Source organism: Apiospora hydei (genome assembly GCF_038363865.1).
Source record: "Apiospora hydei strain CBS 114990 chromosome Unknown utg000011l_segment0_segment0, whole genome shotgun sequence".
Classification (NCBI taxonomy): Eukaryota; Fungi; Ascomycota; class Sordariomycetes; order Amphisphaeriales; family Apiosporaceae; genus Apiospora; species Apiospora hydei.
In genome coordinates this window covers 105242-122606 of record NW_027117370.1, presented here as the reverse complement: position 1 = coordinate 122606, position 17365 = coordinate 105242, and the positions used below count along the sequence as shown (strand labels likewise).

Here is a 17365-nt window from a genome sequence, read left to right as displayed (position 1 = left end):
GAAGATGTACACCAGCGCTACCTACACCATACCTAGGTATTTTCCTGCCATGCCCGCCAAATTCATCCTTATCCAGGGTTCGTTGAAATTGATCGGCGGCAGCACCTCGATGCGAGCGTTCGTTGAAGAGTGCAGCCCAATACCCTCTGCCCGATCTCACCTGCCACGGCACTTGTATGAAGGATGCAAGTATATTGTACAGGGCCAACTGTGACTGAGCTCGGATTCAGTGCTCGGTATGGCCATAAAGATATTCCAAACACATACATTGGAAGTACATAGGGCATATGGGTCAACGCAAAGGATGGCTGCCAGTGATAATGAGTTGTATTCAAGGCTGCGTGAGGCGCCTCCCCTCTGATATCTTTGTCAATCTATGCTGTTAGAAGATCATATTGCATGTAACGATATATGAATTCAAGCAGCGCATCTTCGTTAGCTTCATTATGCCTGAACACCCCTTAGCTGGATCGACTGCTCTGAAATTTTCGGCCACGATGCAGTCTGACGTATGCCACCGGTTCGTGATGAGTTCAATTGCCCGGGCCTAGTTGAGTTGCTCTTATCTGAAATTACTCTAACTCTATGCTATCATTGTTAAATACATTTCCGTACTGTGTCTCGCGCAGGGTATAGCACGCTGGTCCGCACATGACCGATTTCATCATGATCGTAGCAGGTAAGTTTACGGGGGTGCGAGAAACACTGACTTCGACTGGTCAAGACGCTCTACATAGTGTTCCCAGCCTCTTCAACAACTCTGCATCAGGCAAATCTCGTTTGCCAACCGTGAGACAGAGAGTGTGTGGTATTTACCCTCGTAGGGAGCAGTGAGGCTGCTACAACCTCCCGGGGTAGGGGACGTGTCTGCTACAGTCACACCGCAGACTGTCGGTTTGGTCTACATAGTATACCGAACCGGCACGGTCTCTTGGGGTTCTTTTTTTCGAAAGGGGAGCAACTCTTATGCTCCCTTCCTGATGCTTCTCTCGGGGCCTCCATTTCACTCGGTCCTTCCGTTACGACCCCCTCTTCTCCCCGGTCCCTCCATTCCACGGCTCGCCAACCAAAGCCTCAGAGCTCTCACCGTACATGGAAAAGAGCGATGGCGTCAATTCACTTGGTAAACGAGTCGGCGTTGCCACATTGCTATTCCGGGCCAGGTCTGTGACCTGGAAAATTATTAGCTGGCTTGCTTCTCAAGGAACGAAGCCCAGTTTTGTTTTCCTCTGACAACCGGCTCTCAAGGTACATGCATCACACGTTAAGCAATAAACATGTCTGTGGGGTTCTTGGAGTTGACACCATATGGTGAGCACATATGAGAATGTTTGAGTTCATCCGCACCCCTGGCGTCGCCACCACAGCAGCAACCAAGAGTTCCACCTTCCTGGCTTTATATTTTCTTTTGACACCCTTTTCCCTTGCCCGGGTCGGTATAGCCTAGCGGTTAGTATCTATTATTCTATTATACTTAAAGGCAAGAGGGTTCGACTCCCTCTGTGGGCACTTTTTAATAGTTCCTTTATTAACCCTCCCCCCTTTTTGCGCTTTGGTTTAGACACCATCCTTAATGAACAGCACAGGAAGACCTCCTCAAAAACCATCTAACCTTGATCGTATTATCTTGTAGAATAAATGCAGAAGTGGAGATGTGTCACTCTGACTATCGTCAGCTGCGCACTGTTGAAAGAGTCGCCAACCCCATGCCCAGACACCACCCAACTTTCAACAATCGCTGCTATTCCGTTTTTACATCAGCTTCTACTTTGTCAGCATCACCTGCCGGCGTCAATATCCTCTGATTGACACATACCAGGCTAGACCCAGATTCGTCGCCCACAAGATATCAACAACTTCTACGATGGCGTACTGCAAGGTCGGCCATAGACTCGGCCCAGCTTTGGTGAGTATGGAGGGCCATACATGGGCGTTGGCGACCCCTCGGCTTTCTCAGGGGCCTTGGGAAAGCCAAAGCCAATGGGTAGATCTGAAATTCCCCTACCCGCAGTGAAAGCGATAACTACTTCTAATGCTCAATCATAGCGCAGCCTCGCACCAACCTCCATGCATCGCCATGACGTCGATGAACGTGTCATGACCAACTGACTGCCCGCCCTCTGCTCGACTTGGTTATATAGATTGGTCCAATGTGAATCCGTAAGGTCTTATCGCGGTGTCGAGCTGCTGTGTACGAAGGGGAGAGAACGCAGTTGTCCTTGCAAGACAAGTGTAAGTTGGTCTAATGTAGGTGCAGAGACGGATACCTAGCTTCGCTGTCGTTGAGATTAAGTTCTGGGGTTCGTAGCTCGGTTTTCTTCGCTGTGAAAGACCCCCAAGATGAGATATTGATACGGTGGACAGACTTGTAATTGATAGGCTTGGTCTTCCTGTGCCAAACGTGCCTGGCCAAATCCGGTGACTCCATGTCACAAGAGACGATCAACGCGAGGCAAAGGCGAATGGGTAGACAAGCCTCTCGGATAGCTGAGCGGATCAAGCAAGCGCCTATCATGAAGTAGGATGACTTAATTGTCAAGTGTTGAATATCGTTTTATAAAGGGGGTTCTATATGGTGTACTCACGAAAGTTCGAAAAACTTAATAAGGGAACCCCTTACTTGAGTGTCGACAACCACGTTTTCCGGCTCGCTTGTGAATAGAAGACACTTACACCCAACCCCTGAGACCGAGTATGTGGTCTCGAACATCGCCACCTCCGGAGTCTCGCCGTTGTTGTGAGTGAACTGTTCGAATGGGCCGGACTCAAGGCTCCCTGTCGAGTGCGATTTCTTTTCCTCGTAGAACTCGAGTGAAGGGAATCTTGCGCCTAGCAATGGTCATGTTACCATGGTACATTGACCTCTATGTGGGTGCAAGGCTCGCATATATGTATGCACGTCTGACCTAAGATACTCTCCATGGAGGGTTGGCACACGAGAGCCGCTGCAATAAGCAGCTTATGCTCGAGGCCCTCATCGAACACCTTGGCACCCCCGATCTGGTGCTCTTGCATGCGGTCGCTGATCAACCTACTGCCTGAATTGGAAATAGACCCTTCTGGAGCTCCCCTTGAACATGACCGAGAGAAGTAAGCAAGTAAGCAGGATGGTTGCACCAGAATGTCGGACACGAAGTCGAGCCATTATCACCTCCGAGAGTTGAGATCTCCGAGTAAACTGGAAAATATCGAGTGGGATTCTTGACCTTTCGTAATCCGGACATGCTCCAAAAGCAAACATCTCATCAAAACCGGCGTCGGCTCCTGAGTGGAGTGCACTTGGGTTGAGAATGCGACGCTGATACGGACTCTTGCGTGGTTGTGTAAGACAAGGAGAAAAGCATGAAGTCTTAACACACTGTACGAAATCGTCGCCAGCCGCCTAAAACCATGAACAAATCAAAACGCACTTGACAACATGGTAGCGCTTTGAGATGCTCACGAACACACACCTGCCTATCGCATGAGTTCCGATGGCGACGAGTATGAGGAAGCCCGCCAGGCACGGCTGATAACCCTGCACGAGTGCATAGTCTTTGCCGCGGCGGACACTTACACCTTTCTGACCACCTAGTGAATTACCTAAGAAAAATACGAGGGGTCGTCTTCGTTTATGTACACGATGATTTCTAGTGTCGACCAGAGCTTAGCCTTAGGTGGCGTTTTAGTTCGTATGACGCGGCAGACGATGTGGGAATTGTATAAGCCACAGAAGGGCTTCATCGTTGCAAGACGATTCGTAATGGCGTTACGAGAACACCACTAGGAGGAATAGTGACCAAGATAGTCACACCCGAGGGGTCATCGTTTTATATGAACTACGGGCGACACGGCCGGGAGGAAGGACGAGACGAGTCGAGGAACCATCGATGGTCGGAAGCGGAGCGCCCAAATTGCGAAATGCCGGGGGTTTATTTCTGGAATGGCATCCTGGTGCCATGTGCCATCGTAAGGCAAGCAAGGAAATGGAGAGGTCCCTCCCCGTGCCGCATTTTGCCCTCCCGTCGGCTTCAGCGGGCGACACGTCATATCGCTGGAAATACGGGGTGGGCACTTGCTATTTCATTTGCCCAGTCCGAGCAGAAGTGTTGAAATTCGCCCGAGCCACCGTCATTAGAAAAGTATTGAATGCTCTCTCAACTTTGCCCGACACGGACTGTCTCATTGCAAGTCAAGATAAGATGGGGTACGGGGGTATAAGTACTAATACTTACATAACTAAAATATGCGCTCAATCGCGTGTGGTATGCAGAGGCCTCTCGATCCCCAAGCGTCTCGAGTGGTGATTTTTAAAACACGTTTCCTTGGCGGTTAGTCTCAAAGAGCTTTCGCGTCCCCGTCCACGTTGTCATCATCTGTCACGCTGTGCACCACTGCACTTCCCGGGAAATTGCCGCATCTAGTTTTCTGCAGATGCACTATCACTAGTCGAGCTCGGTGGCTGTGCAGGGCAGAAAAGAGGAAGGTCGAGTGAGAAGAGGTACAATCACCGTCGGTTTCGGCATGTGGTACATTCGATTCGATATGTTTGATGAGAGTCGGGTGAGAGCCACCAGGCTGCTTCCGAGGCCCCAATTGTAGAGAGAACCGCGGTGGCTTAAGGTTTCCAGTTGAGGACCGCATCTCCGCAACCTTGGTGGGCTAAATACATCATTGATCAGAGAACACAGAATATGGAATCTTGTTTCTAAAGGCATGATATTACGCCCTCTGATGCTCTGTATATGTGTAACTATCTACACACTAGAATTAGCAGCGTGCAATAAGCAATTGGTCTGGCAATCTTTCAGGTAGAGTGAGGTGGTGAGTGCGCCCTTTCCCCTGCAGGGCGTTACCTGCCACATCCCTGTGCGATCCCTTCCAGGCACATCAATTGACGCCACGCCACGCCATACCATCCAGATCCAATGTTGCATATTGCCTCACTGGTATCACGATGTTGAAAAAGTCCGACGGAGGGCAGCTTGATTGTATGTGTGTGCTAGTAGAGTGGTTCTCCTAACGCCGAGGCAGGCCAACAACTCGTCTACCTGTCTTGTCTTACCACAAGACAGACAGCCCTGGAGACAGACAGACAGCTCCATGTGCCCTTGGGTCCCATTCCGGAGGGGGTACATGTTCATAGCGCGCCGGCCACCAAACACCAGCTTGGAACCTTGGAAGGGGGTGTGTGACTGGGAATCCCCACTTGCCGGGTGTCTCCTGCCTCCTTCTTAGGCCTTATTAGCAGCCCCAGAGCGAGCCGGTAGGCGTGTGTGTGTGTGATGTAGCCGTCCTGAAACCTCGAAACATACGTAACGCCCACCCCAAAGTGGTTCTCGTTACCTTTATTCTCCTAGCCCCGAGTCCTCGCCGGACTTGGTACAGGCAATTGATTGAATCTAGAATCCATTACTGCCCACCCAGTCCAGACACAGACAGACCTTCCCCCCAAACCACAGAAAGAGACCCCCCAAGCCCGACTCGACACGCTAGATTAGGTCTTCTGACTAGGAAGGTTAACAGCCAGCCAGGAGGGACACTTTGCCCAAAAGTCGCATTTTGGATTGCCAACGCAATTAACCGTCCTGATCTGATCGCAGCGCATCGCATCGCATCTTCAGTCCAATTCTACTGATCTCCATCTAACCTTCTTTCTCCCACCCCCGACGAGACGACCGACGACCACGTCCCTGACAAGACACTGTTTGCGCCTTTGTCTTTTTTCCTCCGACGCAGCAAAGAAGACTTCACGCCCTTCTTTTCGAATCTCGAAGCTCCGTTCCGACCAACAACGATCGTTACTGCCCCCATATGTATCTGGTTCATTCCCTCTAGTGTGCGCTGCCACCACCAGTCCTTTGATTCAGCTGTCCGTGGCATCCAGCCGCCTTTTCTAGCCACCTTCCATTGGAGTGCGCAAACGAACGCCATCGGCTACACGAACTATCCTGGAGCTGCATTCGGATCACCGTCATTGAGCATTTGCGAATACGCTTGCCTTTGCACTACTGCGCTTGCATTTACACTACTGGGACCACCTTCTGTTTCTCGCCAGGCGCGAGCTACTATACAATCAGCATACGCCCGTTCGAGGACCCCGAGCAATTACTTGGAATATATTGATCCAACACGATTTGGCGCATCCTTTACAGAATGATGCTTGACGAGAAGTATGGCAACCTCACTTCTCACCTTCCCGGGCAATGGGCCCCTGTATCAGGGGGACCGACCTCGCGAACTCAAGTGCCGGATGCTAATGTGGTTTTGCTTGTAGATATATTGGACTGGCCTTGGCCATGTCATCAAGTTTGGCGATAGGTATGTCGATCCCTTGAACATGTCCAACCGACACCTGTCTGTATGACTAGCGACTAACTTGCTCGTTTGTACAGGCACGAGTTTCGTCATAACGAAAAAGGTACGCGCACCTTACTCCTCGAGCCACCCGCCGCCTTCTCACCAAGGTTCCCACTCTGTTCTAACTCAGGGCTGATCTCGTTTTCCAGGGGTTGATGCAAACAAGCGAACGACATGGCTTCGAAGGCGATGGCTTCGTCTACCTACGGAACCCGGTCTGGTGGGCTGGTATATTATCTTGTGAGCACCATGCGACCCTATGCGAACGACTCGGGGCCCAGAATCTAACAATAAATGCCTTCCAGTGGTTCTCGGAGAAATCTGCAACTTCGCCGCCTATGCATTTGCCCCCGCCATTCTCGTAACGCCATTAGGTGCCCTCAGTGTGTTGATAGGAGCAGTTCTGGGAGCCTATTTCCTCAAGGAAGAGCTGGGTACACTGGGCAAGCTCGGTTGCGCAATCTGCTTGATCGGTGCCATCATCATTGTTCTCCATGCTCCGCCAGATGAGAATATTGAGACTATTGATCAGATCCTCCAGTTTGCGCTCCAGCCCGGTGAGTAAACCCGAGACTATGCGCCGTGTTTTCATGCCCCTAACAAAATCCCAGGATACCTCCTTTACTGCTTCGTGGTCATCGTGTACGCCAGCGTCATGATCTACAAGATTGCGCCCATCCACGGCAAGAAGAACCCTCTAATCTACCTCTCGATCTGCTCGACTGTCGGATCCGTCTCCGTCATGTCCGTCAAGGCTTTCGGCATCGCGGTGAAGCTCACGTTCGCCGGCCATAACCAATTCAGCCACGCCTCCACTTACGTTTTCATGATCTTGACGACCGTCTGCATTCTTATTCAGATGAACTACTTCAACAAGGCATTGGCCACCTTCTCGACGCAAATGTACGTCGCCCTAATCGAACCAGCTTCCTGGACGAGTCCCTGGCTAATAGCGTTGCAGAGTGAACCCCTTATACTACGTCACATTCACGACCGCCACCCTTTGCGCTTCCTTCATCCTCTTCGGTGGTTTCAACACGTCAGATGCGGTCAACACCCTTTCGCTGCTTTGCGGATTCCTCACCACCTTTACGGGTGTCTACCTACTCAACCTTTCGCGCCGAGATCCCAACGGCGACAAGATGCTTGGCGGTCGCCGCGACGGCAACGACGCCACCGGCACCGATATGATCTCCAGCATCCAGACGAGACTCAGCATGCAGGCGCGACGCAGCACCGACCCGAGAATCAGCGGAGATCGCGAGGGGCTTATGCGAGCGTACGATGAGGAGTCGGGCGCTTTTGGTCTTTCTGATCTCGCAGACGATTCCGAGGACGAGTCATCCTCGAGGAGAAATGGCAATGGAAATGGCCATGTCGCAAAAGCGTATGGGAATTCGATCGAAATGCAACCGAAAACAAAAGGCGGCGAACGGTAAAGCCTCGAAGCGCTTACCTTGTAGATCTATACAATCTTTTTCTCGGTTCAAAACTGTATATATCCTCCCCGTCGTCCCTGTCCACTTTTCGGCCAAGAACAACTGTACGGAGGTCTCGAGCTCGGACTTTTACGGGCACAACTCGCTTATTATTACTGGAGTTATAACCCGTAAGGGAACGGCCTCTCCTACGAACATTTTGAGCAGAGGAATATCGCATATGACTTGTAGGAAGGCATGAGAATGAGGGCTCTGGCAGGAACAACAAGAACAACAATGGGTTTTGGCTTGGTTGGGTGGGTGGGTATATTCTGGGATCTCTTTTGTGGCGTTCAGGGGTGGTTGGGTGGAAATCAGGCAGACAGAAGCAGAGAAATGAACTGCTGCTGCTGGGCAACACTTGTGTAGGAGTTTGTGGGCTCTGCAGTCAAAAAGAAAGGTAGCGAGATCTACCTCACGGGTTCTTTTTCTCAGATTTGTATTTTTTTGTCCTTGTTTCATCTTTGGACTCGTTCGGAGGGCGGCGAGAGATGGCGCACTCACACGGCTTTAGATTGCTGTGCATAGTCTGTACGAATATTTTTACTTGTTGCGCGCGGGAGAAGACTGGAAAAGGGGACGGCCTACGGCCGACTGCGGGCCATATGGAAGAGGAACAGATGAGACGGTGTCGAGTCCGAGTCGAATCGAGAGTCGAGTCAATTCTTCCATCATCAACCACCACCACCATCATCATCATGGAAGAGAAACAAACAACAAACATGACGAAAGGGCGACAGACGAGAATATAGATGAAAAGGGAGTTGAGCTCCAGAGAGGGTAGGCGGAAAGGAGAGGATGGAAGAGCAGATGAGACAACAACTTGCTCTTTCTCACTCTCTAACCACTTTCTTCCTACTACCACCTCCAGCTTCTCGCTATCTAACTTACTTATACTTGCTTTCCCCCCATCGATAGAGATCATAAGACAGACATGAATGAGAGATACCAGTTAGCTGAAGGTCATGGACCGACATATGTATGTATGCGCTTTGATACCACTACATATGCAGGGCTATGGCGTAATTGCCAAGCCTGGGGCATGGGCTCGATTTCTTGCAGGATATGCGCAGGAGCCACACAATTCACTAGAGGAGCTATAAGTGGGTGATAGACAGCCGAAAGTAATCGAACTTGTTCGTTCACATTGTACACCGAGCCCCCCCAATCGGCATTGCTCACAGACTAGCAGCCCTACTGTGGAGTGTCCTCCAAGCGTGTGCGTGGCAATCCACGTTTCAAGTGAAGAATCACAGTTGACTTGAGGTCGAGTCTTCAATGAGCATATCACAGGTGAGATCAGGTTTGCCAGGGCAAGAAGTAGCATTGGTAGTGATGTTGCTTGTTCATGCAGTCATCTACGGTATCATGACCATTACAGACACGGCCAAATGGCAACTACTCACGTAGTTCAAGAAATTTTTGTGTTCCCCGAAACCGTTCCCTTGCAAATGCAAACGTAAACGTGATAACGCCATTGTGAGAGATTTCATACCCGTGCGTTCGTTCGTTCACATTTCCCGTCCCCTTCCTCGATCATGATTCCATTAGGGGTCTCTTTTTGAGAAAAGTCCAGCACCGACTTGCCTCAAATCTACTGCTGCTCAGCAGGTGCGGCCTCCTCGCCACCCTCCTGCTCCTCGGCGGCGCGGGCGGCCTCAGCCTGAGCCTGCATCTGGGCGGCCTTAGCACCGTAATCCTGGCTCATGGGCTGGACGACGCTCTGCTCCTCCTTGGGCTCGATGATGGTGACAGCATCGGGCAGAGACTTCTGGGGACCGGCCTTGCCCTCGGGGTCAGAGCCGCGCATGATCTTGACCTTGATACCCAGGACACCCTGGCGGAGCAGGACGTGGCGGGTGGCGTGGTCAATGAAGTCGTTGGCGGGCTGACCGGAGTGGATCATGAAGCCGTCGGTGAACTTCATGGACTTGGCACGGGCGGCACGGAGCTTTCCGGAGACGACGACCTCGCAACCCTTGGCGCCGGACTCCATGATGAAGCGGAGGACACCGTAGCAAGCACGACGGACGGCAAGACCGTTCAGGAGCTTGTAGCGGAGGGACTCGCACTGGGCGACGGCGGACAGACCGCGGTTCTGGACCTTGGCGGCATAGAGGGAGACGGAGTTCTCGGGGAACTTGAAGCGCTTCTGGATGAGCGAGGTGAGCTCACGGATGCGGCGGCCCTGCTCGCCGAGAACCTCCTGGGTGTGGGTGGCGCGGATGATGATGTCGGTGACGGTGGGCGTGACGCGGACCTCGACGCCGGAGTAACCCTCCTCAGCCAGCTCGTGCTGGAAGAACTCGTTCAGCTCGGCGTAGAAAACACCGTCAGCCACGAACTTTCTGCGCTTGGAGCTACGATGAGGAACACGATATGTCAGTACGATTTGAAAAGATACGACAATCAATCAATCGAGTCGAGCGAGACAGACGTGAGACCATCACGGAGCGCATCTCTGCGGCAACCGACGATGATGTCCCCGCCTCTCTCTCTCTGCCTCTCGTGATTGCGGTAGGGAATCAATCGACATACATCTGAGTACCCGGGACGGCCATCTTGACGATAGTTTTTTGCTGGTTGTGAGATGACTGTTGAACAGGGTTGTGAGGGGAGGACTGGTCGAGGGCGAAGAGGGTCGTCTGAGTGGGATGGCAGATATCGCGAGAATTCGGTCCAAATGTCGTGGTGGAGATTTTGCCCAACTGGCTGCACCCTCGATTTTTTGGCTGGTTAGGGCTTTTTTTTCTTGTGTGGGTGTGACTTTGCGCTGCTGGACTGTGATTCAGAGGTACCTGGGTACTTTGGGAGAAGGAGAGAGACCTCAAGTCAGAGATTGAGGACACAGACCAAGGGCTCCTGTTGCTTGGCATTCAACTACCCCATGCAATCGATAAGAGAACGACCCCACCTTGATATTCTGTCTAGTAGTAAGTGCTCGCATGTGACGTCGGCACCAGCCACACTCCAGACCTCCGACAGTGGACACTTGCATCACTGACAGACAGGCCTGCGAGAGAGCAGCTACGATGCAACTGGTATTAGTCTGAACTGATAGCAAATTTTGTTTTATTTGAGATGGATAACATGGAATCAATACATTTCTGATACTATTTTGTTTCTTCTTGAAATCAAATGCATCGTAAATCTGATATTGTAGTGCTATGATCTTAGTATCTGCTTGTTTATGACTGTCAGTCGGAAGCGGTTTGTTGTCACCCTGGACAATTTACCTTTTACCCCACTACAGCTGGGCTGATTGTCCTTCTACCTCCTATGCCTTTGCTTTACGTACACGCTTCTTCTGCTGATGACATTGGCTGAGCTTGCGACAGCAATGCACCTTTGCCATATGACCTGACAGTAGCACAAATCCAGACCAGTGCTACCTTGTAGCCCAACAAGCCGGCCTCTGGAAGAAGACTGACAGAGCACCACCAGCACATCGTGTGATCATCTTGCTTGCTCACAGTTTGCTCACGGTGACTGACTGCCTGCTACTTCTCCCCCAAGCATTCAAGGCCAGGCGGTTCCGCGTCTCTCCAAGCACCTGAGTGATGCAGGCCACATCGCAACCCCCCAATCACTTGCCATGAATTTAGCTGCCGAGCTCTAACGCGCAGCTGAATCCTTCCTTTCTGCCACCGTACTACAAAGACCACCCTTCACCCCAATGCCACAAACTCGGTGATAGTAATATTCTAGAATATCGGCGATTCTCAAAAACCCTCCAGCACGATGCACGTCAAAAAAGATCCCCGGCGTCGAGGCCGTCCGCGGCGGCGAGATGCAAAAGGGCGACATGCATCTGACAGATCATCATATCGTAATGGTGATACCACCCGCAGAACCGACAGGACGCCCGCGCGAGCTCTATATAGCCTACCCGATCCTTGCTCATTGCAACTTCAGACCCTCCCACCCCTCTTCAGGCCGACCCTCGACGATCCGTTTACGATGCCGCGATTTCATGTTCATCAGCTTCCACTTCGCCGAAGAAGCTGCTGCCCGCGAAGCCTTCGAACACATTCGGAATCACACGTGTCGCTTGGGTTCAATAGAGAAGCTGTATGCCTTCAGCTACCAACCGCTGAAGCAGGAGAAGCACCTGAACGGCTGGGAAATCTACGACCCCAAAACAGAATTCCGTCGGCAGGGCATCAGTACCAAATCTGTTGACCGCGGCTGGCGAATATCTACCATCAATCAGGACTATACATTTTCGCCCACATACCCTGGACTACTGGTAGTCCCCTCCAACATATCCGATAATGTAATCAAGCACGCAGGACCTTACCGCTCCCGTCAGCGTATACCTGTCTTGACATACCTGCACTCCCTCAATAACTGCTCCATCACTCGCAGTTCGCAGCCCCGCACTGGTCTTCGAGGAAATCGAAGTGTTCAAGATGAGCGCATTGTCAGCGCCAGCTTTTCGGCTTCCGCCACGGTCGAGTTTAATGGGCTCGATGTCAACCCCGGCGAGTCGGTCGAACCCAGCCCAGCTTCCAGCCACGCTGATCTGAGGGAGGGCAGCAGCCCGGATGGCAAGTCGCAAGATGCAGTTTCGCAGTTCGAGGATGAGCTACTGCAAAGCGGCACTGCTGGCGTGGATCCCAAGACGGGAAAACGGGTTGTATACGGTGCTCAACAGAACAACCTGATTGTGGATGCCCGTCCGACGATCAATGCCGTGGTCATGCAGGCCATGGGCAAGGGCTCCGAGGACATGAAGAATTACGACTTTGCGAAGAAGGCTTATCTGAACATCGATAACATCCACGTCATGCGTGACTCCCTCAACATGGTTATAGAAGCCATCAAGGACGGCGATATCAGCCGCCTGCCCCCGAACCGCCACCTCTTAGAGAAGAGTAACTGGATACGGCATATCTACGGTATCCTCGATGGCGCTGCGCTCATTGCCCGGCAAGTGGGCATCCAACATTCTCATGTGCTCATCCATTGCTCTGATGGATGGGATCGCACTAGCCAGCTTTCAGCTCTGTCCCAGATGATGCTTGATCCCTACTATCGCACCATAGAAGGTTTTATCGTGCTTGTCGAGAAAGACTGGCTCTCCTTCGGTCATATGTTCGCGCTTCGGGCTGGATACCTCAACCACGAGAAGTGGTTTACTGTCGAAAAGGATCCAATGGCCGGCAGCACTCTACAACCCGGCGAGTCGGAAGGACGTGCGGGCGAGGTATTCGACAGTGCCATCTCCAGTGCAAAGCGTTTCTTTAATCGCGGCCATGGCGCGGATTCTACAGCCACTACAGCTGAATCTGACGACCCTGCGTCGCCGCCCGAGGAAGCCGGACAGACTCGCCCAACAGTAGAGGCGAGCCAAGCGACTAAACCCAGTGACATCTCACCTGTCTTCCACCAATTCCTGGATGCGACATATCAACTGCTGCATCAACATCCTTCACAATTTGAGTTCAACGAGCGTTTCCTACGACGGCTTCTTTACCACCTCTATGCAGCGCAGTACGGTTCTTTCCTGTGGAACTCGGAGAAAGAACGATGTGACGCCAAAGCCAAGGAGCGGACGAGGAGTGTGTGGGACTACTTCCTTAGTCGCCGGCAGGAGTTCTTGAACCCCAAATACGATAACACCATCGATGACCGACAGAGCGGGCGCGAAAGACTCGTTTTCCCGCGCATGAACGAGATTCGGTGGTGGGCCAGCGCTTTTGGCAGGAGCGACGCGGAGATGAACGAGGAGCTTGACAACGCAGCTGCCAGGGGCGAGCGCATAGGCGAATATGCACTTAACAACCCTCTCGTCACGAGCACGCCTGCGAGTAGAGGCCGCAGTCCGTTGCCAACAAGTCAACCGCCTGAACTGCCTACCAGCAAGAGTGTTCTCAGCGGCGTTGAGACGGCACATGAAGCACTCACGCCTTCCCTTCGGCAAAGTGCCAGTACCGACAGCCCGGGTGCATTCGCGGATAATATCGCGAAGCTCAAGGAAGGTCTCGCAAACGTCGACCTTGGAAAAGGCATATTCGGCGGTTCGGATCCAGGGAGCAAGCCGATCAACAGCAATGCGGCAACGAGACAGTCAACCGACAGTGGAGTTCAAGACAGCCTCAAGGCCAACAATGAAGAAGAAGAACCAGCACAGGAGATGAAAGACGTGGCTCCAGTGTCGACGGTATTATCACCACCGCCACAGCATCATACCAGCGTCGAAGGAATTAACAACAGCACTACGAAGCAACAGCAGCCGATGGATGGGGCGATGGAGATGGAAATGAGTTAGTTGCTATACCACCCAAGACCCGATAGCGTGTGGAACTTCCAGGATTTCATCCCGCACAAAGCCGCGGCGCTCCAGTATCTGGTCGACCATATCTGCCGTCAGCGGCGAAGACGTGGCGGTCTCGTTTCGCGGGGGCGTCTCCGGTTTCGTCGGGGAGCGGGTACGAGCATTGCTTCGACGATGACGATGAGGAGCAGGAGAAGTCGAAGCCGCGCGGCATAGGAGGGCTTATTTTACCTGCTATAGAAGAAGAGCTTGCGCACCGGACTTGGTACAACCGGGTATATGCTGAGGCTGCAGAGGCGGTGGATAGAATCGGGGATTTTATTGCGAAGTAGTTGAGAGCAGTTGGTTTATGGCTCTTGTTCATCCGTACCCTGCTCTTCTTCTCGAAAGGATAACACGGGAGAGAGAACAGAAAGATTAGGGAGGGGAAAGGGATTCCGAAGATGTGCTGCCAGCAGACCGCCCATACATAGAAGACAGCGGGGCGGTGCTGGTTGATATTGTATGAGTATAATGCGAAATCAATACTATGATTCATGATCCATAACCAATCCCTCCATCTTTTGTGTTCTACGTGTAGTTTCGAAGTGATATACTAACGTCAAGCTGCAGTAAGGTTTTAGGGTCTATAGGTGTGCCTTAAGTTAAATATGGAAGGCACTTGAGCGAGGAGATTGAAAATCTCAGCACCATTGTCACGTAAAAACTTGGTAATTTTGGGACCTTGCTTCAGCAACAGTAGCCCAGCACGTCTTTTACTCTTTTATGCCTCTCTCTACATAGCAGACTGTATAGCTACCTACTCAGATAGCTGACATGATCGACTACTTGAAGCCCGTGGTACTCTTTCATTCATTTTTGCTCATTCTTCTTCTTCTTCTCCATCCCTGCCTCTATATCTATAGGAAGACCTCGAGGTTGACCTCGAGCACACTGACGGGGAACTTGATCTCGTACTTCTCGAGCACGGTGGGGTGCAGCACGCCGAACTCGCCGATGCGCCGGCTCTGGCCGCCGATGCGGGCAAAGATGGCGGCGGCGCGGCCGGGGAAGAAGGTGGCCTCGTCGATGGCCTCGAGCCAGTAGCCGTCGCGTTTGGTGTGTTCCTGGCGGACCTCGAAGTCGGTCTTGTTAGACCCCAGACCCTCCTCGCGCGTCAGGAAGGACGTGCGCAGCATCAGCATGACGCGGTCGAGCAGGCCGTGGACCTCCTCGAAGCCCGAGGTGCGGCCGCACCAGGCGGCCGAGTAGTGGCGCTCGTTGCGGGCCTTGCGCTCCTTGGTCTCGTCCTTGAAGACGACGTCGGAGGCCTCGAAGACCTTGACGGGCAGGCTGTGCGACTTGTTCTCGCGGATCGTCTTGAGGAGACCGGGGAGGAGCGAGGTCCGGACGATCTGGTACTCTTGGGTCTTGGGGTTGGCCAGCCGGACGGCGGTCTTGCCGTCGTCTTCCCGGTTCAGCCAGGCAAAGTTCTCGTCGTGACTGCGTCGTGGTTAGCTTTCTTGGCCTTGAGAGAGTAATCCATCTTGCGAAATGTACTTACCCGCACAGAATCAAGGGCATGACTTCACTCCAGCCTGCCATACCCGATTCGAAACGCACAATATCGGTCATCTTGTTGATGCTCAAAGGTGCGCCTACGGTCTTGTTGACCGACATACGAGGAAGCTTGTTGAAACCATATGCGATACCCAAGTCCTCCATGATGTCGCACCGTTGCAGAATGTCTGCTCGGGTAGGGGGATGGACACTTCCACCAGGTTCGGCTTGCTCGAGGGCTTGGCGGTGAGCGCCATCTTGGAAAGCAGCTGGCACACCTCATCCGCCTTCAGCTCCAGGCCGAGGCAGCCGTTCAGGTAATCTATCTCAACCTCTTGTGACCGGGGCGACAAATGGGGTGTTATCCTGGTTTGGCCGTTGTGGTCGGAGAGGACCTTGATGGGCTCGACTGTGAACTCCTCCTTGCAGTATGTTGAGAACATGGTGACCATCATGTCAATAACGATAGCCAGCTTGGTCGCATCAGTCGCTGTAGCCTCGATGAGTACGTTCTTGGTATCCATGGTGATCTTAGAGTGGTTTCCGTTGATGATAGGGGGCATGGAGCAGACCACGCGGTTCGCATCGTAGATGACGGGGTATACGGGCTTCTCCCGGATAATGTGCAGGTATTTGCCCAGGTTCTTGTCCTTCTCGTAGAAAGTCATCATCTCTTCGGCCGTCATCTCCTTGGTCTGGTTCAGAGGCGCGAACTTGATCTCTTGGGGAGGCAGCGCCTCGTAGGTGAAAGGTCCCTTGACGGTGTCCAAGTCGTGGGTGCCAATGGCGACGAGTGTCCTTTGGCGCGCCAAGTTCTGGTGCAGCTTGTCTTGTAATGCGATGAAGGAGTCGTAGCGCTCTTGGGTGAAGGTGATGTTGCGAAGAATAGCACCTGCCACCAGGGGCCGAACCTTCATGGTGTCCTCACGTACAGTGATGGTCTCGAGCTCGCCGCTGGCCGGGGTGATGAGTCGGAAGTTGGGGGTGGGCTTCTTGCCGCGGAAGATGTTGAGCATCAGGGCGATGCCCTCGAAGCAGAGCATGTCATATCGGTTGGCGGGGATCTCAATCTTGAGCTGGGGCACCTCCTGCACGCCATTGACGATGGGACGGTCATCGTTCTCGGTGTCTTCGTCCAACTCGATACCAAACTCGAAGCAGAGATCCTCGAACTCTAGGGTCGTGTATCTGGGCGGGCTGTTAGTGGGGGTGCTGCTTGTTGCGCTGTAAGGCGGGCAGCCAGCGGCCGCGGCGCTGGAGGGGAGGAGGGGTGTAGTGTACGCACTTTTGACCCAGCGCTTCGAAGAGCGCATACTTGTCGACAGCAATGGTAGGCATCCTGAACGACGGCTGAGGCTTTGGGGGACAGTTGGAGTTTCGACTGCGGTCTGTAACCAGTTCTGGTTTTGGAAGATCGCAGCGTTGAGTCACTCTAAATTTGGCTGATGGGTGGTGGTGCCCGCCATTGACAGTGTCGCTGCCCCACGTTCGCTCAGTTAAATCACAATCGATATCGGATTTGCGACGAGTACGGAGTACTTGGGAGAAAGTACTTTCGCTGCCCCTCAACCCACCAGCCACGCGCAACGAGGTAGGCGGCCGGACTTACAGGAATTTGACGCCACAGGCCTGCAGCCTGCAGGAGAAGGCCGTTACGACATTACATTGCTGAATCCATTACGGGCAGCAATTGATGTCAATGTCAACCCAACCAGCCCAGCCCAGCAAC

The 17365-nt window shown here is 52.7% G+C and overlaps 5 protein-coding genes across 5 annotated transcripts; 2 read left to right on the top strand and 3 right to left on the bottom strand.

Moving 5' to 3' along the window:
- Positions 1-1859: 1859 nt before the first annotated feature.
- Positions 1860-3015, bottom strand: PG997_015251 (uncharacterized protein; the record flags this gene model as incomplete). The annotated part of the gene is made up of 4 exons (XM_066819565.1): positions 1860-2001; positions 2268-2487; positions 2674-2829; positions 2907-3015. The coding sequence occupies 4 exons, from the start codon at positions 3013-3015 to the stop codon at positions 1860-1862; spliced, it is 627 nt and encodes a 208-aa protein (XP_066660450.1).
- Positions 3016-6278: 3263 nt separating this feature from the next.
- On the top strand, positions 6279-7778 carry PG997_015250 (uncharacterized protein; the record flags this gene model as incomplete). Its single annotated transcript, XM_066819564.1, has 6 exons — positions 6279-6300; positions 6375-6400; positions 6489-6567; positions 6645-6896; positions 6951-7242; positions 7301-7778. 6 exons carry the CDS (start codon positions 6279-6281, stop codon positions 7776-7778), a joined length of 1149 nt encoding a protein of 382 aa, XP_066660449.1.
- Positions 7779-9411: 1633 nt separating this feature from the next.
- PG997_015249 (40S ribosomal protein uS3) lies at positions 9412-10378 on the bottom strand (the record flags this gene model as incomplete). The annotated part of the gene is made up of 2 exons (XM_066819563.1): positions 9412-10177; positions 10356-10378. 2 exons carry the CDS (start codon positions 10376-10378, stop codon positions 9412-9414), a joined length of 789 nt encoding a protein of 262 aa, XP_066660448.1.
- Positions 10379-11607: 1229 nt separating this feature from the next.
- Positions 11608-14091, top strand: PG997_015248 (myotubularin-like protein; the record flags this gene model as incomplete). The annotated part of the gene is made up of 1 exon (XM_066819562.1): positions 11608-14091. One exon carries the CDS (start codon positions 11608-11610, stop codon positions 14089-14091), a length of 2484 nt encoding a protein of 827 aa, XP_066660447.1.
- Positions 14092-14996: 905 nt separating this feature from the next.
- On the bottom strand, positions 14997-16974 carry PG997_015247 (uncharacterized protein; the record flags this gene model as incomplete). Its single annotated transcript, XM_066819561.1, is given in 4 exon segments — positions 14997-15579; positions 15641-15741; positions 15759-16824; positions 16922-16974. The coding sequence occupies 4 exon segments, from the start codon at positions 16972-16974 to the stop codon at positions 14997-14999; spliced, it is 1803 nt and encodes a 600-aa protein (XP_066660446.1).
- Between the last annotated feature and the right edge of the window lie 391 nt (positions 16975-17365).